This window comes from Panulirus ornatus, chromosome 43, assembly GCF_036320965.1.
Source record: "Panulirus ornatus isolate Po-2019 chromosome 43, ASM3632096v1, whole genome shotgun sequence".
Classification (NCBI taxonomy): Eukaryota; Metazoa; Arthropoda; class Malacostraca; order Decapoda; family Palinuridae; genus Panulirus; species Panulirus ornatus.
Window position 1 is genome coordinate 11020693 of NC_092266.1, and position 25695 is coordinate 11046387.

Sequence of the window (25695 nt, forward strand, 5' to 3'; positions counted from 1 at the left end):
TACTTAATTCCTGCCCCTGGAGTCCCTTCTATCTTTATGAAGCTCCTACAGTGCTCAGGATTATAGGTCATAGTCTTGTGGTGTGTGTGCATCTACATGCAGTGTGCAGGGTAATGGAGGAGTTTGCGCTTAGTGTCTTCTTTATGGTAGTTGCATCAAGGGTCTTGGCACATGATGAAATGATTTTTTGTTGATTTGTAGTAATATAGTTGATGTCCAAAGCACTGATTGGAAAGTACAACTCATGTTTGTATAGGAAGTGTGGTGTCTCATGGGTGTATGGAGTTTGAGACTTTGGAGGTCGATTGTTTAGTGCTTGTTGGGTTAGTTCCGTGCATGAAGCTAGCAGATGAATTGTTCTTAGAGCATATATTTTGTGTTGCTTTTGTAGTGATGTTATTGGTTTATTGGTATCGGCAAGGAAAGTCATTGTTTTTAACTATTTAATATGATCTTTAAGGAATATTAATGCCAGATGAAATTAAAACTACCTTCAATGATAAAAAGGTAGTGCAAAAGGTCATTCAAATACTTTTATTTTTTGGTGATATACCTGGCTATATGTTTCTTTAATTTCAATAATCATTATTCAATAACTGACAAGTTTTCACAAATTGTGTTTTCAGTATTGTCAGGAATAGAAAAAATAAATTCAGTCAATGCAAAACAGCAAGAAAAAAGTTAGTTTTCATTTTTGGTGTATAACTGACAATTTTCACAAACCATCCTGTAATCTAATTATCCTGCAAATGGGTTAGATTTAATGCAGCATGTGTTTCAACAAAAAAGAAGATTTTTAAACATGGTATTCAAACATTCAAGATCGTAGGTTTACATAAACACTGGAAATATTAGAAAAGATAAACTATTTGCTGTGAACTCATTTTATCACTGTCAATTTTCTTGCCATCTGAGGTTATAACAGCACTTCGACAGATAAACCCATGACACTCATTCTCCCCAATACAAATATCCATTATCATAGTGACCCAAACAGGAACCCAATAGCCCACTACTGTTAATCGTTTCTTTCCTGATACAGGAAGGCTTATTGCCATGACAGGTAACCATTCCATACCAAGACCATTTACATATGTGCCCATTACAGACAAATGTCCAACATCTGGGCCTCCTTTGCAATAGGCTAATCTTATTTGTTATAACTTATAGTTAGCTGACCTAAGCTTATTTGAGTTCTGACCAAATGAGCTAGTCATTTGATTTCTAAATGATATGGGTCTAAACCTGAACTAGGAATATAGCCAAAGCATAATTACTGTCATCTGCTGTGAAAGACAGATTCAGAATAATGCTGTGTGGGTGATAAAAACTAACAAATGATTATGATCATGGTACTTATGCCACGTTTGTAATCTAAATTGGGACAAAACACAATATTATTTCTGATCACTTATCTGCTCTCTAGTTGAAATAGTAAAGTACTGTAATTGTTAAACTGTCTCAATCATATTCATACTTCATATGACATATTCATACTTCATATGACAGATATGTAAAAGCATGTGCACATAACAACACTTATTTTTCAATTGAAATGTACAAAAGACTGCAACAATCAAACAAGTTCAAAGTTTGTAGGTCTATGAATAATAAGTCCTAAATGGCCTACATAATTTGAGGCTTAAAAATTCAAATTTCATTTAGTAACTGCACAGCTGCACTGCTACTTTGTGGTATATATATATATATATATATATATATATATATATATATATATATATATATATATATATATATATATATATAACCTGCAGATTCATAACCAAACTGCCAAACTGAAAGGCACAAAATGTGACACTGTTAGAAAATACCTACATTCTCTCATAAGTGTGTGTGTGTGTGTGTGTGTGTGTGTGTGTGTGTGTGTAAAGAACTTCACCTACCGATGTTAGTTAAGATGATGATTGAGCTAATACCTCCAAATTCTACAAATATGTAAGCAAGGACCTAAAAAAAAAAAAAAAAAAAAAAAAAAAAAAAAAAAAAAAAAAAAAAACCTGACCATTACTAAATGCAGTTACTGCCAACTTTCAAATATGTCCTTTCCCCTCATATTTTCACTGTATTTGGTCTATCTTTCCTTTAAGTTGGTCTGAACAAAGGCATTGTGCAAATTTGCCCTTAAAGGCTAACTTCAAGATTAGAGCCAAGTAAGGCTTTTTATTACACATTCATAAAATCCAGCATCTGCTAAATGGTTATATAATTGCCTCCTCCTAACAGCAGAAAAGTAATACATGTATAACACACGATGTGTTCAAATGTGCTAAAGACAAATAGTAAAAGTAGAGAGGGAGAAACTCAAATATATCAATAATTACTTAAACTATACTGACTATTTGTGTTTTATTGTCAGCAATTCATTTATGCCATACATCTGAATATCAGATATAAAGGTAGTTACAAAAAAGTATTGATACCCATGGAATCTGAAATGACCAATGTTAATGCAGCTGTTTCAGTATGGTTAATACTTCCGATCATGGTATTTGCTTTATTTCTTATACAAATTAAGTCCCTTCCTCAAGTCATATTCTTTGACATAAATCTCTGGAAACAAAAAAATACTCTCAATATTAGTAAAACAATCAAGTGCAACATACTGGTAATACTTACTTTGTAAATATTTGCAGTCCACTTACAGTACCAAAAGAACTTTGCAAGCTAAACATAGGAGTTGCTATTTACCAAATACCATGTAATTATGAAAATAAACAAGATTAGAAGGCAAGAGGGCTGACTAATACCATCCCATCCTCCTATGATTTTGAGAGGGAAACATGGGAACAAGTTGACAAAAAATATTTTAATCAGTATGGCATTACTACTTTGTTCAAGGAAATTATCAAACCAATGCATGTTTGCTTTTCTACAATCACAGGATTTTGAAACATCTATGTCCAAAAGAATTCAAAAGATATCAAACTAAATTCAAATCACAAATGAATCAGCATCTAAGATATGTATGACTTTAGTTATTATTTGGTCAACAAGCACTTATAGAGAATGCAACATAGAAATATCAACAGGGCTTTACAAGAAATGAATGAATGCATTAAATATTCATAAACTGCATTTTCTTTTTTCAGAAATGTGGCCTGTGGCACTCTGCAAGGTTTTACAAACATTCCATTGCTAAATATTTCATCTCATTCAAGTATTCTTTTCTACAAAAAATTAATTATCCATGTATATTCTTCTATCAAACACAATGAGGTTTTCAATATAACAAACTATATATATATATATATATATATATATATATATATATATATATATATATATATAATTTTTTTTGCTTTGTCGCTGTCTCCCGCGTTTGCGAGGTAGCACAAGGAAACAGACGAAAGAAATGGCCCAACCCACCCCCATACACATGTATATACATACACGTCCACACACGCAAATATACATACCTACACAGCTTTCCATGGTTTACCCCAGACGCTTCACATGCCCTGATTTCAATCCACTAACAGCACGTCAACCCCGGTATACCACATCGATTCAATTCACTCTATTCCTTGCCCTCCTTTCACCCTCCTACATGTTCAGGCCCCGATCACACAAAATCTTTTTCACTCCATCTTTCCACCTCCAATTTGGTCTCCCACTTCTCCTCGTTCCCTCCACCTCCGACACATATATCCTCTTGGTCAATCTTTCCTCACTCATTCTCTCCATGTGCCCAAACCATTTCAAAACACCCTCTTCTGCTCTCTCAACCACGCTCTTTTTATTTCCACACATCTCTCTTACCCTTACGTTACTTACTCGATCAAACCACCTCACACCACACATTGTCCTCAAACATCTCATTTCCAGCACATCCACCCTCCTGCACACAACTCTATCCATAGCCCACGCCTCGCAACCATACAACATTGTTGGAACCACTATTCCTTCAAACATACCCATTTTTGCTTTCCGAGATAATGTTCTCGACTTCCACACATTCTTCAAGGCTCCCAGGATTTTCGCCCCCTCCCCCACCCTATGATCCACTTCCGCTTCCATGGTTCTATCCGCTGCCAGATCCACTCCCAGATATCTAAAACACTTTACTTCCTCCAGTTTTTCTCCATTCAAACTTACCTCCCAATTGACTTGACCCTCAACCCTACTGTACCTAATAACCTTGCTCTTATTCACATTTACTCTTAACTTTCTTCTTTCACACACTTTACCAAACTCAGTCACCAGCTTCTGCAGTTTCTCACATGAATCAGCCACCAGCGCTGTATCATCAGCGAACAACAACTATATATATATATATATATATATATATATATATATATATATATATATACATGAAACAGGGATGCATCTTTTTAATTCATTAGGGGAAGTCCCTTCATCCATCAAACTGTATTCATTGGTTTTCCTATCTTGAACAGTAACTGCCAAACAAGGAAAGCAGGCATACCATTGTATAATGAGACTTAGGAGAGTGTATAAAAATCTTTGCCCTGTGTTTCAAAATGTACTGCATGACATGTGTATCAATACCTTTTTGTTGACTGTTCATAGCCTTATAACACCACACACCACATGATGAAGGGGATATCTGCTGATTCACTTACATCTAAATACCACCAGACTAAAAATCATGGAACATCCACAATAAAGCAATTTCATTGCTTAAAAATGTATCCATGATCTCAAAGGCTTCATATTATTTTATAACAAGGCATGGTAACATTTTTCAAGTACCTCCTAATACAAGAAATTTCCTCCGGGACATTCTAAAAAAAGCACGAAAAGTTGCCTAAAACGTTTGTAAAAATACAAAGGTACAAAGTCTCAAGTAATTTACCATGACAAGTGATCTGGTACTTCTGGATGATCAGTGAAGTTTACATTTGCCATGTGAAACTTGAGGATCAAAGCCTTTGCCTGAGAAGGAGAAAGAGAGAGGGAGGTATCATTCAAAGATACCCACGTGTTTTTTTGCACTTCAAGGTGACAATGACACAGCACAATTATTCAGTTCATAATCTTTTTAATGTCCGTTTTTTATCTTTTAATAACTTTTTGCGATCAGCTATTATCTTCTTGTCTGAAGCATGCTTCTTTGCCTGGGGCCCATCTTGACTTGATCCTTCGCCACTGGGCTCTCCTTTGGAGATTTTTGGACCCTGAAAAGGTGTATTAATACTTAACAGCAGTTTTGACTAGAGATTAATATCTATATCCTGAAGGTGTCTGAAGGATGTAAGCTAGGTCATCTTAGTCACACCAGTTTGACCACAGCCATCATAATACTGCATTAAACTCTCCAACAACCTATGTCATGCAGGCCTATCCCATAATATTTTTTCATGCATATTCAAAATTTCCCACATTAGTGAGGTAGCATTAAGGGCAGATGAATGAGCCTTAGAGGGAAAATCCTCACTTGGCCCCTTCTCTGTTCCTTCTTTTGAAAAAGTAAAAACTGGAGGGGAGGACTTCCACCTCCCACTCCTACCCTTTAATCAGCTTCTATGACACACAGGGAATAATATACAAGCACAAGAGAGAGAGACTGAATGTGAATGAATGTGACATTTTCTGTCTGTTTTCCTGACACTATCTCTGATGAATTGCAATTGAGTGGGAGAAGTATAAAAGAAAGAGACAGGAGGTCAAGAGAAAGGTGCAAGAGGTGAAAAAAAGGGCAAATGAGAGTTGGGGTGAGAGACTATCAGTAAATTTTAGGGAGAATAAAAAGATGTTCTGGAAGGAGGTAAATAGGGTGCGTAAGACAAGGGAGCAAATGGGAACTTCAGTGAAGGGCGTAAATGGGGAGGTGATAACAAGTAGTGGTGATGTGAGAAGGAGATGGAATGAGTATTTTGAAGGTTTGTTGAATGTGTCTGATGACAGAGTGGCAGATATAGGGTGTTTGGGTCGAGGTGGTGTGCAAAGTGAGAGGGTTAGGGAAAATGATTTGGTAAACAGAGAAGAGGTAGTAAAAGCTTTGCGGAAGATGAAAGCCGGCAAGGCAGCAGGTTTGGATGGTATTGCAGTGGAATTTATTAAAAAAGGGGGTGACTGTACTGTTGACTGGTTGGTAAGGTTATTTAATGTATGTATGACTCATGGTGAGGTGCCTGAGGATTGGCGGAATGCGTGCATAGTGCCATTGTACAAAGGCAAAGGGGATAAGAGTGAGTGCTCAAATTACAGAGGTATAAGTTTGTTGAGTATTCCTGGTAAATTATATGGGAGGGTATTGATTGAGAGGGTGAAGGCATGTACAGAGCATCAGATTGGGGAAGAGCAGTGTGGTTTCAGAAGTGGTAGAGGATGTGTGGATCAGGTGTTTGCTTTGAAGAATGTATGTGAGAAATACTTAGAAAAGCAAATGGATTTGTATGTGGCATTTATGGATCTGGAGAAGGCATATGATAGAGTTGATAGAGATGCTCTGTGGAAGGTATTAAGAATATATGGTGTGGGAGGCAAGTTGTTAGAAGCAGTGAAAAGTTTTTATCGAGGATGTAAGGCATGTGTACGTGTAGGAAGAGAGGAAAGTGATTGGCTCTCAGTGAATGTAGGTTTGCGGCAGGGGTGTGTGATGTCTCCATGGTTGTTTAATTTGTTTATGGATGGTGTTGTTAGGGAGGTAAATGCAAGAGTCTTGGAAAGAGGGGCAAGTATGAAGTCTGTTGGGGATGAGAGAGCTTGGGAAGTGAGTCAGTTGTTGTTCGCTGATGATACAGCACTGGTGGCGGATTCATGTGAGAAACTGCAGAAGCTGGTGACTGAGTTTGGTAAAGTGTGTGGAAGAAGAAAGTTAAGAGTAAATGTGAATAAGAGCAAGGTTATTAGGTACAGTAGGGTTGAGGGTCAAGTCAATTGGGAGGTGAGTTTGAATGGAGAAAAACTGGAGGAAGTGAAGTGTTTTAGATATCTGGGAGTGGATCTGTCAGCGGATGGAACCATGGAAGCGGAAGTGGATCATAGGGTGGGGGAGGGGGCGAAAATTTTGGGAGCCTTGAAAAATGTGTGGAAGTCGAGAACATTATCCCGGAAAGCAAAAATGGGTATGTTTGAAGGAATAGTAGTTCCAACAATGTTGTATGGTTGCGAGGCGTGGGCTATGGATAGAGTTGTGCGCAGGAGGATGGATGTGCTGGAAATGAGATGTTTGAGGACAATGTGTGGTGTGAGGTGGTTTGATCGAGTAAGTAACGTAAGGGTAAGAGAGATGTGTGGAAATAAAAAGAGCGTGGTTGAGAGAGCAGAAGAGGGTGTTTTGAAATGGTTTGGGCACATGGAGAGAATGAGTGAGGAAAGATTGACCAAGAGGATATATGTGTCGGAGGTGGAGGGAACGAGGAGAAGAGGGAGACCAAATTGGAGGTGGAAAGATGGAGTGAAAAGGATTTTGTGTGATCGGGGCCTGAACATGCAGGAGGGTGAAAGGAGGGCAAGGAATAGAGTGAATTGGAGCGATGTGGTATACAGGGGTTGACGTGCTGTCAGTGGATTGAATCAAGGCATGTGAAGCGTCCGGGGTAAACCAAGGAAAGCTGTGTAGGTATGTATATTTGCGTGTGTGGACGTGTGTATGTACATGTGTATGGGGGGGGTTGGGCCATTTCTTTCGTCTGTTTCCTTGCGCTACCTCGCAAATGCGGGAGACAGCGACAAAGTATTAAAAAAAAAAAAAAAAAAAAAAAAAAAAAAAAAAAAAAAAAAAAAAAAAAAATCTCTGATGAAGGCGGTGGCGATGCTGTTTCCTGTGGGGCAGGGCAGAGAGAGGAATGGATGAAGGCAAGCAATTATGAATATGTACATGTGTATATACGTATGTGTATGTATATGTGTATATGATGATATGTATATGGGTGTGCATGGGCCATTCTCTCTCTGTTTCCTGGTGCTCCCTCACTGATGCAGGAAAGTTTTGTGGGGCCTGGATGTGGAAAGGGAGCTGTGGTTTCAGTGCATTACAAATGACAGCTAGAGACTGAGTGTGAATGAATGTGGCCTTTGTTGTCTTTTCCTAGCATGCACACACAGGGGGAGGGGGGTGCCATTTCACGTGTGGCAGGGCGATGACAGGAATGGATGAAAGCAGCAAGTATAGATATGTACATGTGTATATATGTATATGTCTGTGTATGTATATGTATGTATACGTTGAAATGTATAGGTATGTATATGTGCATATGTGGGCATTTCTGTATATACGTGTGTATTGGAAAGGATCATAATTTTGCGCGTGATCAAGCATATTCCTATAAGGCCACAGCAACTTAACGTGCTTCATTTTCCCCATGGCCTCATAGGAATATGCATGTGTATGTGGATGGGATGGGCCATTCTTTCATATGTTTCCTTGCAATACCTCGCTAACACGGGAGACAACGACTAAGTATAATCAATAAAATAAATATAATAATATGATATATATAACATATACCTATATGTGGAAGGTATTAAGAATATATGGTGTGGGAGGAAAGTTGTTAGAAGCAGTGAAAAGTTTTTATCGAGGATGTAAGGCATGTGTACGGGTAGGAAGAGAGGAAAGTGATTGGTTCTCAGTGAATGTAGGTTTGCGGCAGGGGTGTGTGATGTCTCCACGGTTGTTTAATTTGTTTATGGATGGGGTTGTTAGGGAGGTAAATGCAAGAGTTTTGGAAAGAGGGGCAAGTATGAAGTCTGTTGGGGATGAGAGAGCTTGGGAAGTGAGTCAGTTGTTGTTCGCTGATGATACAGCGCTGATGGCTGATTCATGTGAGAAACTGCAGAAGCTGGTGACTGAGTTTGGTAAAGTGTGTGAAAGAAGAAAGTTAAGAGTAAATGTGAATAAGAGCAAGGTTATTAGGTACAGTAGGGTTGAGGGTCAAGTCAATTGGGAGGTGAGTTTGAATGGAGAAAAACTGGAGGAAGTGAAGTGTTTTAGATATCTGGGAGTGGATCTGGCAGCGGATGGAACCATGGAAGCGGAAGTGGATCATAGGGTGGGGGAGGGGGCGAAAATTCTGGGGGCCTTGAAGAATGTGTGGAAGTCGAGAACATTATCTCGGAAAGCAAAAATGGGTATGTTTGAAGGAATAGTGGTTCCAACAATGTTGTATGGTTGCGAGGCGTGGGCTATGGATAGAGTTGCGCGCAGGAGGATGGATGTGCTGGAAATGAGATGTTTGAGGACAATGTGTGGTGTGAGGTGGTTTGATCGAGTGAGTAACGTAAGGGTAAGAGAGGTGTGTGGAAATAAAAAGAGCGTGGTTGAGAGAGCAGAAGAGGGTGTTTTGAAGTGGTTTGGGCACATGGAGAGAATGAGTGAGGAAAGATTGACCAAGAGGATATATGTGTCGGAGGTGGAGGGAACGAGGAGAAGAGGGAGACCAAATTGGAGGTGGAAAGATGGAGTGAAAAAGATTTTGTGTGATCGGGGCCTGAACATGCAGGAGGGTGAAAGGAGGGCAAGGAATAGAGTGAATTGGAGCGATGTGGTATACCGGGGTTGACGTGCTGTCAGTGGATTGAATCAAGGCATGTGAAGCGTCTGGGGTAAACCATGGAAAGCTGTGTAGGTATGTATATTTGCGTGTGTGGACATATGTATATACATGTGTATGGGGGGGGGTTGGGCCATTTCTTTCGTCTGTTTCCTTGCACTACCTCGCAAACGCGGGAGACAGTGACAAAGTATAATAAAAAATAATAAATATAACATATACCTATATCAATTACTTATCATATTTCACTGTCATTTTCCATGTTAGCAAGGTAATGCCAGGAAACAGATGAAAGACACATCCACTCATATACACATCTATATACATACACGCACATAAACATACATTCATACATAAATACATACATATATACACATTTTGCGGGTCAAAGTGGTGCGCATGATCTAGTATATGTATAAAACCATGAGGAAAATGAAACACGATAAGTTCCCAAGTGCACTTAGTGGAAAGATCAAATCGTCAGGGGAGATAGTGTAAAGATCAAATCGTCAGGGGAGATACAAGAATGAGACAGAAGATGTAGAACAGCCAGTTGATATACAAGAAAGAAACGAAGCTAAGACACCATTGGTAAACAAGCATTACCAAAGGGTGATGTTCGGGTACAGCATCATGCCTGTCATAAAATTTTTCTTTATGTGGACAGGAAAGGGAACTGTTTACAATTTTTGCCTACAACAAAGCTATCCAGTTTGTATAGACCTTCACCAATATCAATGTTACAATTCTTTGTGTATTTCACAATAGAAGATTCAAAGATATCTATTGTGGTATAGGGATTCTAGTTAATAAGTGAATTAGTGTTGCCCCAATAAATATAATGAATAATCTTTTAACATGATTAAATATAGGATTTGATTCTTGTCCTGTTCTTATACTAGATTTATTTTGCTTAAGTCTGACATAAAGATCCTTACCAGTCTGCCCAACAAGGTATTCTGTAAACAAAGCTCATAGAATTTTCTGGTGAGTTTTTGATATTCTTTATAGTATTGTTATTGCTGAAGGCTACATTTACATCAAAGGATTTAAGCAGCCTAGGAAGTAATGTAAAACCATCACTAAAAGGAGGAACTAAAGGATTCTTGGTATCAGAGAAAGGTTTGTGTTTAACTCCATAAAATAAGTTCTTTGCAAACTTATGGGATTTATCAATGAAAGATCTAGGATACTTTAACTTGGATCCAATAAAATATATCTTCTCAAACACATCATCAATAAATTCTGGACTGCATATACGTAATGCCCTAAGGAACATCAACTGGAATGATGATAGTTTACCTCTCATGTTGGCCTGATTAATAAGGAATAGAACAAACACTGGTGGGTTTTCTGTAAATGCTAAACAAACATGCTTCTATCCCTATGGATCATGCAATCTAAAAAGGGTAACATACAATAATTTTCCACTTCCACAATAACGTTGACAGAAGGTATCAAATTGTTAAGTAACAGGAGAAATGTATGTAAATTGCCCTAGAATGTAAGATATCCCTTAGTACAGTGATTCTCAACCTTTTTTGCCCAATTCACCCTTTTCATCATATGAGAGAATGTCATTCACCCTTTCCAAGACTGCCTGACTCAATTGATGCATTCCAAATAATATGCATATAATACTGAAAAATTTGGTTAGGATATTTAATGTATGTATGGCCTGAGGATTGGTGGAAAGCATGCATAGTGCCACTGTACAAAGGCAAAGGGAATAAAGGTGAGTGTTCAAATTACAGAGGTATAAGTTTCTTGAGTATTCCTGGGAAATTATATGGGAGGGTATTGATTGAGATGGTGAAGGCATGTACAGAGCATCAGATTGGGGAAGAGCAGTGTGGTTTCAGAAGTAGTAGAGGATGTGTGGATCAGGTGTTTGCTTTGAAGAATGTATGTGAGAAATACTTAGAAAAGCAAAAGGATTTGTATGTAGCATTTATGGATCTGGAGAAGGTATATGATAGAGTGGATAGAGATGCTCTGTGGAAGGTATTAAGAATATATGGTGTGGGAGGCAAGTTGCTAGAAGCACTGAAAAGTTTTTATCAAGGATGCAAGGCATGTGTATGAGTAGGAAGAGAGGAAAGTGATTGGTTCTCAGTGATTGTAGGTTTGCATGATGTTTCCATGGTTAATTTGTTTATGGATGGGGTTGTTAGGGAGGTGAATAAAAGAGTTTTGAGAGAGGGGCAAGTATGCAGTCTGTTGTGGATGGGAGGGCTTGGGAAGTGAGTCAGCTGTTGTTTGCTGATGATACAGCGCTGGTGGCTGATTCGTGTGAAAAACTGCAGAAGCTGGTGAGTGAGTTTGGTAAAGTGTAAGAAAGAAGAAAGCTGAGAGTAAATGTGAATAAGAGCAAGGTTATTAGGTACAGTAGGGGTGAGGGACAAGTCAATTGGGAGGTAAGTTTGAATGGAGAAAAATGAGAGGAAGTGAAGTGTTTTAGATATCTGGGAGTGGATTTAGTAGTGGATGGAACCATGGAAGGGGAAGTGAATCATAGGGTGGGGGAGGGGGCGAAAGTTCTGGGAGCGTTGAAAAATGTGTGGAAGGCGAAAACATTGTCTCAGAAAGCAAAAATGGGATGTTTGAAGGAATAGTGGTTCCAACAATGTTACATGGTTGCGAGGTGTGGACTATAGATAGGGTTGTGCGAAGGAGGGTGGATGTGTTGGAAATGAGATGTTTGAGGACAATATGTGGTGTGAGGTGGTTCGATCAAGTAAGTAATGAAAGGGTTAGAGAGATGTGTGGTAATAAAAAGACTGTGGTTGAGAAAGCAAAAGAGGGTGTTTTGAAATGGTTTGGCCACATGGAGAGAATGAGTGAGGAAAGATTGACAAAGAGGATATATGTGTCTGAGGTGGAGGGAACAAGGAGAAGTGGGAGACTAAATTGGAGGTGGAAGGATGGAGTGAAAAAGATTTTCAGCGATCAGGGCCTGGACAGGCAGGAGGGTGAAAGGTGTGCAAGGAATAGAGTGAATTGGAACAATGTGGTATACTGGGGTTGACGTGCTGTCAATGGATTGAACCAGGGAATATATATATATATATATATATATATATATATATATATATATATATATATATATATTGGATTACGTGTTAATTGACAGGCGTGCGAAAGAGAGACTTTTGGATGTTAATGTGCTGAGAGGTGCAACTGGAGGGATGTCTGATCATTATCTTGTGGAGGCTAAGGTGAAGATTTGTATGGGTTTTCAGAAAAGAAGAGTGAATGTTGGGGTGAAGAGGGTGGTGAGAGTAAGTGAGCTTGAGAAGGAGACCTGTGTGAGGAAGTACCAGGAGAGACTGAGTACAGAATGGAAAAAGGTGGGAACAATGGAAGCAAGGGGAGTGGGGGAGGAATGGGATGTATTTAGGGAATCAGTGATGGATTGCGCAAAAGATGCTTGTGGCATGAGAAGAGTGGGAGGTGGGTTGATTAGAAAGGGTAGTGAGTGGTGGGATGAAGAAGTAAAGAGTATTAGTGAGAGAGAAGAGAGAGGCATTTGGACGATTTTTGCAGGGAAAAAATGCAATTGAGTGGGAGATGTATAAAAGAAAGAGACAGGAGGTCAAGAGAAAGGTGCAAGAGGTGAAAAAGAGGGCAAATGAGAGTTGGGGTGAGAGAGTATCATTAAATTTTAGGGAGAATAAAACGATGTTCTGGAAGGAGGTAAATAAAGTGCGTAAGACAAGGGAGCAAATGGGAACTTCAGTGAAGGGCGCAAATGGGGAGGTGATAACAAGTATTGGTGATGTGAGGAGATGGAGTGAGTATTTTGAAGGTTTGTTGAATGTGTTTGATGATAGAGTGGCAGATATAGGGTGTTTTGGTCGAGGTGGTGTGCAAAGTGAGAGGGTTAGGGAAAATGATTTGGTAAACAGAGAAGAGGTAGTGAAAGCTTTGCGTAAGATGAAAGCCGGCAAGGCAGCAGGTTTGGATGGTATTGCAGTGGAATTTATTAAAAAAGGGGGTGACTGTATTGTTGACTGGTTGGTAAGGTTATTTAATGTATGTATGACTCATGGTGAGGTGCCTGAGGATTGGCGGAATGCGTGCATAGTGCCATTGTACAAAGGCAAAGGGGATAAGAGTGAGTGCTCAAATTACAGAGGTATAAGTTTGTTGAGTATCCCTGGTAAATTATATGGGAGGGTATTGATTGAGAGGGTGAAGGCATGTACAGAGCATCAGATTGGGGAAGAGCAGTGTGGTTTCAGAAGTGGTAGAGGATGTGTGGATCAGGTGTTTGCTTTGAAGAATGTATGTGAGAAATACTTAGAAAAGCAAATGGATTTGTATGTAGCATTTATGGATCTGGAGAAGGCATATGATAGAGTTGATAGAGATGCTCTGTGGAAGGTATTAAGAATATATGGTGTGGGAGGAAAGTTGTTAGAAGCAGTGAAAAGTTTTTAACGAGGATGTAAGGCATGTGTACGTGTAGGAAGAGAGGAAAGTGATTGGTTCTCAGTGAATGTAGGTTTGCGGCAGGGGTGTGTGATGTCTCCATGGTTGTTTAATTTGTTTATGGATGGGGTTGTTAGGGAGGTAAATGCAAGAGTTTTGGAAAGAGGGGCAAGTATGAAGGCTGTTGGGGATGAGAGAGCTTGGGAAGTGAGTCAGTTGTTGTTCGCTGATGATACAGCGCTGGTGGCTGATTCATGTGAGAAACTGCAGAAGCTGGTGACTGAGTTTGGTAAAGTGTGTGGAAGAAGAAAGTTAAGAGTAAATGTGAATAAGAGCAAGGTTATTAGGTACAGTAGGGTTGAGGGTCAAGTCAATTGGGAGGTGAGTTTGAATGGAGAAAAACTGGAGGAAGTGAAGTGTTTTAGTTATCTGGGAGTGGATCTGGCAGCGGATGGAACCATGGAAGCGGAAGTGGATCATAGGGTGGGGGAGGGGGGGAAAATTCTGGGGGCCTTGAAGAATGTGTGGAAGTCGAGAACATTATCTCGGAAAGCAAAAATGGGTATGTTTGAAGGAATAGTGGTTCCAACAATGTTGTATGGTTGCGAGGCGTGGGCTATGGATAGAGTTGTGCGCAGGAGGATGGATGTGCTGGAAATGAGATGTTTGAGGACAATGTGTGGTGTGAGGTGGTTTGATCGAGTGAGTAACGTAAGGGTAAGAGAGATGTGTGGAAATAAAAAGAGCGTGGTTGCGAGAGCAGAAGAGGGTGTTTTGAAGTGGTTTGGGCACATGGAGAGAATGAGTGAGGAAAGATTGACCAAGAGGATATATGTGTCGGAGGTGGAGGGAACGAGGAGAAGAGGGAGACCAAATTTCGAGGTGGAAAGATGGAGTGAAAAAGATTTTGTGTGATCGGGGCCTGAGCATGCAGGAGGGTGAAAGGAGGGCAAGGAATAGAGTGAATTGGAGCGATGTGTTATACCAGGGTTGACGTGCTGTCAGTGGATTGAATCAAGGCATGTGAAGCGTCTGGGGTAAACCATGGAAAGCTGTGTAGGTATGTATATTTGCGTGTGTGGACGTATGTATATACATGTGTATGGCGAGGGGGTTGGGCCATTTCTTTCGTCTGTTTCCTTGCGCTACCTCGCAAACGCGGGAGACAGCGACAAAGTATAATATATAATAAATATATATATATATATATATATATATATATATATATATATATATATATATATATATATATATATTTATATTTATTTATTATACTTTGTCGCTGTCTCCCGCGTTTGAGAGATAGCGCAAGGAAACAGACGAAAGAAATGGCCCAACCCCCCCCCTTACACATGTATATACATACGTCCACACACGCAAATATACATACCTACACAGCTTTCCATGGTTTACCCCAGACGCTTCACATGCCTTGATTCAATCCACTGACAGCACGTCAACCCCGGTATACCACATCGTTCCAATTCACTCTATTCCTTGCCCTCCTTTCACCCTCCTGCATGTTCAGGCCCCGATCACACAAAATCTTTTTCACTCCATCTTTCCACCTCCAATTTGGTCTCCCACTTCTCCTCGTTCCCTCCACCTCCGACACATATATCCTCTTGGTCAATCTTTCCTCACTCATTCTCTCCATGTGCCCAAACCACTTCAAAACACCCTCTTCTGCTCTCTCAACCACGCTCTTTTTATTTCCACACATCTCTCTTACCCTTACGTTACTCACTCGATCAAACCACCTCACACCACACATTGTCCGCAAACATCTCATTTCCAGCACATCCATCCTCCTGCGCACAACTCTATCCATATCCCACGCCTCGCAACCATACAACATTGTTGGAACCACTATTCCTTCAAACATACCCATTTTTGCTTTCCGAGATAATGTTCTCGACTTCCACACATTCTTCAAAGCTCCCAGAATTTTCGCCCCCTCCCCCACCCTATGATCCACTTCCGCTTCCATGGTTCCATCCGCTGCCAGATCCACTCCCAGATATCTAAAACACTTCACTTCCTACAGTTTTTCTCCATTCAAACTCACCTCCCAATTGACTTGACCCTCAACCCTACTGTACCTAATAACCTTGCTCTTATTCACATTTACTCTTAACTTTCTTCTTCCACACACTTTACCAAACTCAGTCACCAGCTTCTGCAGTTTCTCACATGAATCAGCCACCAGTGCTGTATCATCAGCGAACAACAACTGACTCACTTCCCAAGCTCTCTCATCTCCAACAGACTTCATACTTGCACCTCTTTCCAAAACTCTTGCATTTACCTCCCTAACAACACCATCCATAAACAAATTAAACAACCATGGAGACATCACACACCCCTGCCGCAAACCTACATTCACTGAGAACCAGTCACTCTCCTCTCTTCCTACACGTACACATGCCTTACATCCTCGATAAAAACTTTTCACTGCTTCTAACAACTTTCCTCCCACACCATATATTCTTAATACCTTCCACAGAGCATCTCTATCAACTCTATCATATGCCTTCTCCAGATCCATAAATGCTACATACAAATCCATTTGCTTTTCTAAGTATTTCTAACATACATTCTTCAAAGCAAACACCTGATCCACACATCCTCTACCACTTCTGAAACCACACTGCTCTTCCCCAATCTGATGCTCTGTACATGCCTTCACCCTCTCAATCAATACCCTCCCATATAATTTACCAGGAATACTCAACAATCTTATACCTCTGTAATTTGAGCACTCACTCTTATCCCCTTTGCCTTTGTACAATGGCACTATGCACGCATTCCGCCAATCCTCAGGCACCTCACCATGAGTCATACATACATTAAATAACCTTACCAACCAGTCAACAATACAGTCACCCCCTTTTTTAATAAATTCCACTGCAATACCATCCAAACCTGCTGCCTTGCCGGCTTTCATCTTACGCAAAGCTTTCACTACCTCTTCTCTGTTTACCAAATCATTTTCCCCAACCCTCTCACTTTGCACACCACCTCGACCAAAACACCCTATATCTGCCACTCTATCATCAAACACATTCAACAAACCTTCAAAATACTCACTCCATCTCCTTCTCACATCACCACTACTTGTTATCACCTCCCCATTTGCGCCCTTCACTGAAGTTCCCATTTGCTCCCTTGTCTTACGCACTTTATTTACCTCCTTCCAGAACATCTTTTTATTCTCCCTAAAATTTAATGATACTCTCTCACCCCAACTCTCATTTGCCCTTTTTTTCACCTCTTGCACCTTTCTCTTGACCTCCTGTCTCTTTCTTTTATACATCTCCCACTCAATTGCATTTTTTCCCTGCAAAAATCGTCCAAATGCCTCTCTCTTCTCTTTCACTAATACTCTTACTTCTTCATCCCACCACTCACTACCCTTTCTAATCAACCCACCTCCCACTCTTCTCATGCCACAAGCATCTTTTGCGCAATCCATCACTGATTCCCTAAATACATCCCATTCCTCCCCCACTCCCCTTACTTCCATTGTTCTCACCTTTTTCCATTCTGTACTCAGTCTCTCCTGGTACTTCCTCACACAGGTCTCCTTCCCAAGCTCACTTACTCTCACCACCCTCTTCACCCCAACATTCACTCTTCTTTTCTGAAAACCCATACAAATCTTCACCTTAGCCTCCACAAGATAATGATCAGACATCCCTCCAGTTGCACCTCTCAGCACATTAACATCCAAAAGTCTCTCTTTCGCACGCCTGTCAATTAACACGTAATCCAATAACGCTCTCTGGCCATCTCTCCTACTTACATAAGTATACTTATGTACATCTCGCTTTTTAAACCAGGTATTCCCAATCATCAGTCCTTTTTCAGCACATAAATCTACAAGCTCTTCACCATTTCCATTTACAACACTGAACACCCCATGTATACCAATTATTCCCTCAACTGCCACATTACTCACCTTTGCATTCAAATCACCCATCACTATAACCCGGTCTCGTGCATCAAAACCACTAACACACTCATTCAGCTGCTCCCAAAACACTTGCCTCTCATGATCTTTCTTCTCATGCCCAGGTGCATATGCACCAATAATCACCCACCTCTCTCCATCAACTTTCAGTTTTACCCATATTAATCAAGAATTTACTTTCTTACATTCTATCACATACTCCCACAACTCCTGTTTCAGGAGTATTGCTACTCCTTCCCTTGCTCTTGTCCTCTCACTAACCCCTGACTTTACTCCCCAGACATTCCCAAACCACTCTTCCCCTTTACCCTTGAACTTCGTTTCACTCAGAGCCAAAACAGCCAGGTTCCTTTCCTCAAACATACTACCTATCTCTCCTTTTTTCACATCTTGGTTACATCCACACACATTTAGGCACCCAACTCTGAGCCTTCGAGGAGGATGAGCACTCCCCGCGTGACTCCTTCTGTTTCCCATTTTAGAAAGTTAATACAAGGAGGGGAGGATTTCTGGCCCCCCGCTCCCATCCCCTTTAGTCGCTTTCTACGACACGCGAGGAATACGTGGGAAGTATTCTTTCACCCCTATCCCCAGGGATATATATATATATATATATATATATATATATATATATATATATATATATATATGAGATGTTTCAGGACAATGTGTGGTGTGAGGTGGTTTGATCGAGTAAGTACCGTAAGGGTAAGAGAGATGTGTGGAAATAAAAAGAGCGTGGTTGAGAGAGCAGAAGAGGGTGTTTTGAAATGGTTTGGGCACATGGAGAGAATGAGTGAGGAAAGATTGACCAAGAGGATATATGTGTCGGAGGTGGAGGGAACGAGGAGAAGTGGGAGACCAAATTGGAGGTGGAAAGATGGAGTGAAAAAGATTTTGTGTGATCGGGGCCTGAACATGCAGGAGGGTGAAAGGAGGGCAAGGAATAGAGTGAATTGGCCGATGTGGTATACCGGGGTTGACTTGCTGTCAGTGGATTGAATCAGGGCATGTGAAGCGTCTGGGGTAAACCATGGAAAGTTGTGTGGGGCCTGGATGTGGAAAGGGAGCTGTGGTTTCGGGCATTATTGCATGACAGCTGGAGACTGAGTGTGAACGAATGGGGCCTTTGTTGTCTTTTCCTAGTGCTACCTCGCACACATGAGGGGGGAGGGGGATGGTATTCCATGTGTGGCGAGGTGGCGATGGGAATGAATAGGGGCAGAGAGTGTGAATTGTGTGCATGGGTATATATGTATGTGTCTGTGTGTGTATATATATGTGTACATTGAGATGTATAGGTATGTATATTTGCGTGTGTGTGGGTGTGTGTGTGTACATTGTGTATGGGGGTGGGTTGGGCCATTTCTTTCGTCTGTTTCCTTGCGCTGCCTCGCAAACGCGGGAGACAGCGACAAAGCAAAATAAAAAAAATAAATATATATTGAAAGGTATAGGTATGTATATGTGCATGTGTGGACGTGTATGTGTATACATGTGTATGTGGGTGGGTTGGGCCATTCTTTTGTCTGTTTCCTTGCGCTACCTCACAAACGCGGGAGACAGCGAAAACTATAATAAATTGAAAAAAAAAAAATACTGAAAATCGTAAAATTATTCTATATTAGTACACATACATTTACTTGGATTATCCCTGGGGATAGGGGAGAAAGCATACTTCCCACACATTCCTCACATGTTGTAGAAGGCGATTAAAAGGGACGGGAGCGGGGGGCTGGAAACACTCCCCTCGTATTTTAACTTTCTAAAAGGGGAAACAGAAGGAGTCACGCGGGGAGTGCTCATCCTCCTCGAAGACTCAAATTGGGGTGTCTAAATGTGTGTGGATGTAACCAAGATGAGAAAAAAGGAGAGATAGTATGTTTGAGGAGAGGAACCTGGATGTTTTGGCTCTGAATGAAACGAAGCTCATGAGCAAAGGGGAAGAGTGGTTTGGGAATGTCTTGGGAGTAAAGTCAGGGGCTAGTGAGAGGACAAGAGCAAGGGAAGGGGTAGCACTACTCCTAAAACAGGAGTGGTGGGAGTATGTGATAGAGTGTACGAAAGTAAACTCTAGATTGATATGGATAAAACTGAAAGCGGATGGAGAGAGATGGGTGATTATTGGTGCATATGCACCTGGGCATAAGAAAGATCATGAAAGGCAAGTGTTTTGGGAGCAGCTGAGTGAGTGTGTTAGTAGTTTTGATGCACGAGACCGGGTTATAGTGATGGGTGATTTGAATGCAAAGGTGAGCAATGTGGCAGTTGAGGGAATAATTGGTGTACATGAGGTGTTCAGTGTTGTAAATGGAAACGGTGAAGAGCTTGTAGATTTATGTGCTGAAAAAGGACTGGTGATTGGGAATACCTGGTTTAAAAAGAGATATACATAAGTATACGTATGTAAGTGGGGCAGATGGCCAGAGAGCTTTATTGGATTACGTGTTAATTGATAGTTGTGCAAAAGAGAGACTTTTGGATGTTAATGTGCTGAGAGGTGCAACTGGAGGGATGTCAGATCATTATCTTGTAGGTGAAGATTTGTAGAGGTTTTCAGAAAAGAAGAGAGAATGTTGGGGTGAAAAGAGTCGTGAGAGTAGGTGAGCTTGGGAAGGAGACTTGTGTGAGGAAGTACCAGGAAAGTATGAGCACAGAAAGGAAAAAGGCGAGAACAAAGGACATAAGGGGAGTAAGAGAGGTATGGGATGTATTTAGGGAAGCAGTGATGGCTTGCACAAAAGATGCTTGTGGCATGAGAAGAGTGGGAGGTGGGCAGATTAGAAAGGGTAGTGAGTGGTGGGATGAAGAAGTAAGATTATTAGTGAAAGAGAAGAGAGTGGCATTTGGACAATTTTTGCAGGGAAAAAATGCAAATGAGTGGGAGATGTATAAAAGAAAGAGGCAGGAGGTCAAGAGAAAGGTGCAAGAGGTGAAAAAGAGGGCAAATGAGAGTTGGGGTGAGAGAGTATCATTAAATTTTAGGGAGAATGAAAAGATGTTTTGGAAGGAGGTAAATAAAGTGCATAAGACAAAGAAACAAATGGGAACTTCAGTGAAGGGGGCTAATAGGGAGGTGATAACAAGTAGTGGTGATGTGAGGAGATGGAGTGAGTATTTTGAAGGTTTGTTGAATGAGTTTGATGACAGAGTGGCAGATATAGGGTGTTTTGGTCGAGGTGGTGTGCAAAGTGAGAGGGTTAGGGAAAATGATTTGGTAAACGGAGAAGAGGTAGTAAAAGCTTTGCGGAAGATGAAAGCCGGAAAGGCAGCGGGTTTGGATGGTATTGCAGTGGAATTTATTAAGAAAGGGGGTGACTGTATTGTTGACTGGTTGGTGAGGTTTTCTAATGTATGTATGACTCATGGTGAGGTGCCTGAGGATTGGCGGAATACTTGCATAGTGCCATTGTACAAAGGCAAAGGGGATAAAAGTGAGTGCTCAAATTACAGAGGTATAAGTTTGTTGAGTATTCCTGGGAAATTATATGGGAGAGTATTGATTGAGAGAGTGAAGGCATGTACAGAGCAACAGAATGGGGAAAACCAATTTGGTTTCAGAAGTGGTAGAGGATGTGTGGATCAAATGTTTGCTTTGAAGAATGTATGTGAGAAATACTTAGAAAAGAAAATGGATTTCTATGTAGCATTTATGGATCTGGAGAAGGAATATGATAGAGTTGATAGAGATGCTCTGTGGAAGGTATTAAGAATATATGGTGTGGGAGGCAAGTTGTTAGAAGCAGTGAAAAGTTTTTATCGAGGATGTAAGGCTTGTGTACGTGTAGGAAGAGAGGAAAGTGATTGGTTCTCAGTGAATGTAGGTTTGTGGCAGGGGGTGTGTGATGTCTTCATGGTTGTTTAATGTGTTTATGGGTGGGGTTGTTAGGGAGGTGAATGCAAGTGTTTTGGAAAGAGGGGCAAGTATGCAGTCTGTTGTGGATGAGAGAGCTTGGCAAGTTAGTCAGTTGTTGTTCACTGATGATACAGCACTGGTGGCTGATTCATGTGAGAAACTGCAGAAGCTGGTGACTTGAGTTTGGTAAAGTGTGTAAAAGAAGAAAACTGAGAGTAAATGTGAGTAAGAGCAAGGTTATTAGGTACAGTAGGGTTGAGGGACAAGTCAATTGAGAGGTAAGTTCAAATGGAGAAAAACTGGAGGAAGTGAAGTGTTTTAGATATCTGGGAGTGGATTTGGCAGCAGATGGAACCATGGAAGCAGAAGTGTATCACAGGGTGGGGGAGGGGGCGAAAGTTCTAGGAGCGTTGAATAATATTTGGAAGTCAAGAACATTATCTTGGAAAGCAAAAATGGGTATGTTTGAAGGAATAGTGGTTCCCACAATGTTATATGGTTGCGAGGCGTGGGTTATGGATAGAGTTGTGCGCAGGAGGGTGGATGTGCTGGAAATGAGATGTTTGAGGACAATATGTGTGAGGTGGTTTGATCGAGTGAGGAAAGATTGATCAAGAGGACATATGTGTCAGCGGTGGAGGGAACGAAGAGAAGTGGGAGACCAAATTGGAGGTGGAGAGATGGAGTGAAGAAGATTTTGAGTGATCGGGGCCAGAACATGCAGGAGGGTGAAAGGTGTGCAAGGAATAGAGTAAATTGGAATGATGTGGTATACCGGGGTTGACGTGCTGTCAATGGATTGAACCATGGCATGTGAAGCGTCTGGGGTAAACTATGGAAAGTTCTGTGGGGCCTGGATGTGAAAAGGGAGCTGTGGTTTCGGTGCATTATTACATGATAGCTTGAGACTGAGTGTGAATGAATGTGGCCTTTGTTGTCTTTTCCTAGCACTACCTCGAGCACATGCGGGGGGAGGGGGTTGTTATTTCATGTGTGGCGGGGTGGCAATGGGAACGAATAAAGGCAGACAGTATGAATTATGTACGTGTGTATATGTATATGTCTGTGTGAGTATATATATGTATACATTGAGATGTATAGGTATGTATATTTGCGTGTGTGGACGTGTATGTATATACATGTGTATGTGGGTGGGTTGGGCAATTCTTTCGTCCGTTTCCTTGCGCTACCTCACTAACGTGGGAGACAGCAACAAAGCAAAATAAATATAATGAAATAAATACTTGGATTATCTCTAAAGTCAAGTTTTACAAAAAGAAAATGTTGATTGACTCTAAAACATGAATAAAATTACAGTATTTTTCTTCATACCTACCTATTTGACAGACTAAACTGAAGCATAATGCAATAAAGAAAAAGTTCAATAGAATGCTAGGGTATTGTAATTCATTTTATTCTGATGAAGATTACAATGAGAAACCTTTGATTGTTTTGTTTCTTCAATTCTTGGATATGTGGAGGAGTGCTTGAAAGGGCACAATGCAGGTCATTTTCAAACAACAATCTACTTCATTTTCATCTGCAACACAGTTGAGACACCTGACTCACAAAGATATATCAACACAAATGGAAGCAATGCATGGATAACTCTGTATGCCACTTTTGGATAGGAATCGCACATCAAGGGCCAAAATTCTGACTGATTTTTCATCAAATATATCTTTTGCTCCCAAACCAGTCCAGCTCCAGAAATTCATCTTGACAACCTTCAGGAACTTTTTCAACTGACAATTTGAATGGATTTCGCACTAAATCTAACTCATCATCACTGAGTTCAGGAAAATGGCTGAATTCATTTTCCAGTTCTGTCAAATGCTGCAAAATTTAATTTTTTGCGAATTGTCAAAGCACTTGGTCTTCATCAGCAACAAGAATTGATGACAATTTCTTAAACATTACAACATTATTGATCTTGACCTTTCTCTTTCAATTTTCCAGTTTGCTCATAAAAGCTTTCGAGGAATCCATGAATTTTATGATGTTTGTATTCCTTCCTTGCATCTGAAGATTCAATTTATTTAGCTGCTCAAAAATGTCAACCAATTAGGAAAGGCACATAATTCATGCCTCGTCATCCAGCCAGGCAAAAAATTCCATCTTACCCTGAACTTCAAAAAGTAATTTGAGCTCATTTCTAAGCTCAAATACTAGCTCTGTTACATTTTCCTCTTGAAAGCCATTGAATTTTTGTGTTGCAAAGAAACAAATGATGGCCTGCATCCATGTCAATACATAACTGCTTGAATAGTCATGAGTTGAGAGCTCCTCCTTTGGCAAAATTCACAATTTGAATTATTTGATCCAAAACCTTCCCTAGTTGAGCTGGAAGTGTTTTTGAGGCCAGTACCTGACAATGGATCATACAATGAATGACTTACTTTTGGAGCTTGCTTTTTCACACAAACTTGATATCCAGATTTTGTCCCTAACATTGCTGGTGCTCCATCTATACAGCACCCACAGACATTATCCCACAAAAGATTTTCTGATTCAAAGAAAGATGAAAAACTTTCCAAAACATCTGAGGCTCTGGTAGTTGTTTCAAGAGGACAACAAAAGAGAAATTCCTCTTTAAGTGAACCTGAGTGAACATATTCTGCAAACACCAGCAACTGGGAATACAATGCCACATCAGTCAACTCATCAAGTTGAATGAAAATGAGCCAAATGCTGCAAACATGATCTTTGATGTCAATCGCCATATCACCAAGCCTCCTTTGAATGATACCGTTTGATTGTGAAATTGCTGCAAAGTTTTTCCCCAATCCATTTCCCAACACAATTTCCACCATTCTGAAAGTGAAAGGTTTGATCTAAGTTTCCCAATCGTATGTGATTTTTCAACTTTGCTATCTCCAGTGTTCCTAGGACATAAGAAGCTTCAGTAACCATTTGGTTCATTTCTTGGAATGCTCTTGTTGAATCCAGCTTCATCTTTTTAAGAGTATTCCAATGGTGGTCAAAAATGCTTTTGCTCTTGATGGTTTCAAAGAATCATCTGACAAAGCTTTGCTACAAATGATGTATTGAGGCCTATCTTCTCCAGTAATGACGATGGACGTGAATCCATATTCAATAAATGAATTATCGTACCCTCTTTTTTGACACTCATGATGGGCTCCTAATTTGGTAAATAAAAAACAAGAAAGATCCAAAGATAACTATAAATGGAATAGCATTTTGTAGAAAGACCAATCTTCCAACAGTCGAAGTCTGCCAATCTGAGGTCCCAATTGTCCCACTCCCCTGAAGCCCTATAATTTCACTGAGAGAGAGAGAGAGAGAGAGAGAGAGAGAGAGAGAGAGAGAGAGAGAGAGAGAGAGAGAGAGAGAGAGAGAGAATTCTCACATACCCCTTTGAACAATGTTGCGTACACCCGCGGTAAACATACCCGTTTAGAAAACCTTGATGAGTTTGAGAAGATATAGTCCACTGAATCCAAGTCAAAGTTTCCTAGATCTTTCATTGATAACTCCCCTAAGTTGGCAAAGAAATCATTTCATAGAGTTATACCCAAAACTCCCCTTGATACCAAGAAACTACGTTCTCCCTTTTAGTGATAATTTTACATTACTTCCCAAGTCACTTAAATCCTGTATTGTAAATGTGGCCTCCAGCAATAACAATACCATAAAGAATATCAATCAAAAACTCATCAGAAAATGCTGTGGGCTGTGTTTTCAGAATCCCTTGTAAAAAGTGTAATATGTTTTATGTTGGGCAGACTGGTAAGGATCTTTATGTTCGACTTAAGCAACACAAATATAGTATAAGACCAGGACAAGAATCAAATGCTTTGTTTAATCATGTTAAAAATTATGACCATTGTATTTACTGGAGTAACAAACACTAATTCAGTTATCAACTGTAATTCCTATAGCACAAGGAATATCACTGAATCTTCCATTATCAAACACACAAAGAATCG

At 40.3% G+C, this 25695-nt stretch overlaps 1 protein-coding gene across 2 annotated transcripts in view; it reads right to left on the minus strand.

Moving 5' to 3' along the window:
• Positions 1–2808: 2808 nt before the first annotated feature.
• The window catches only part of LOC139762315 (ubiquitin-conjugating enzyme E2 S), a 72562-nt gene continuing 49675 nt past the window's right edge, over positions 2809–25695 (minus strand). For both annotated transcript variants that reach the window (XM_071686946.1, XM_071686945.1), the window contains exon 5: positions 2809–5159. In XM_071686946.1, coding sequence (XP_071543047.1) covers positions 5013–5159 — 147 coding nt within the window. In that variant the 3' untranslated portion in view covers positions 2809–5012. The remainder of the gene's footprint in view (positions 5160–25695) is intronic.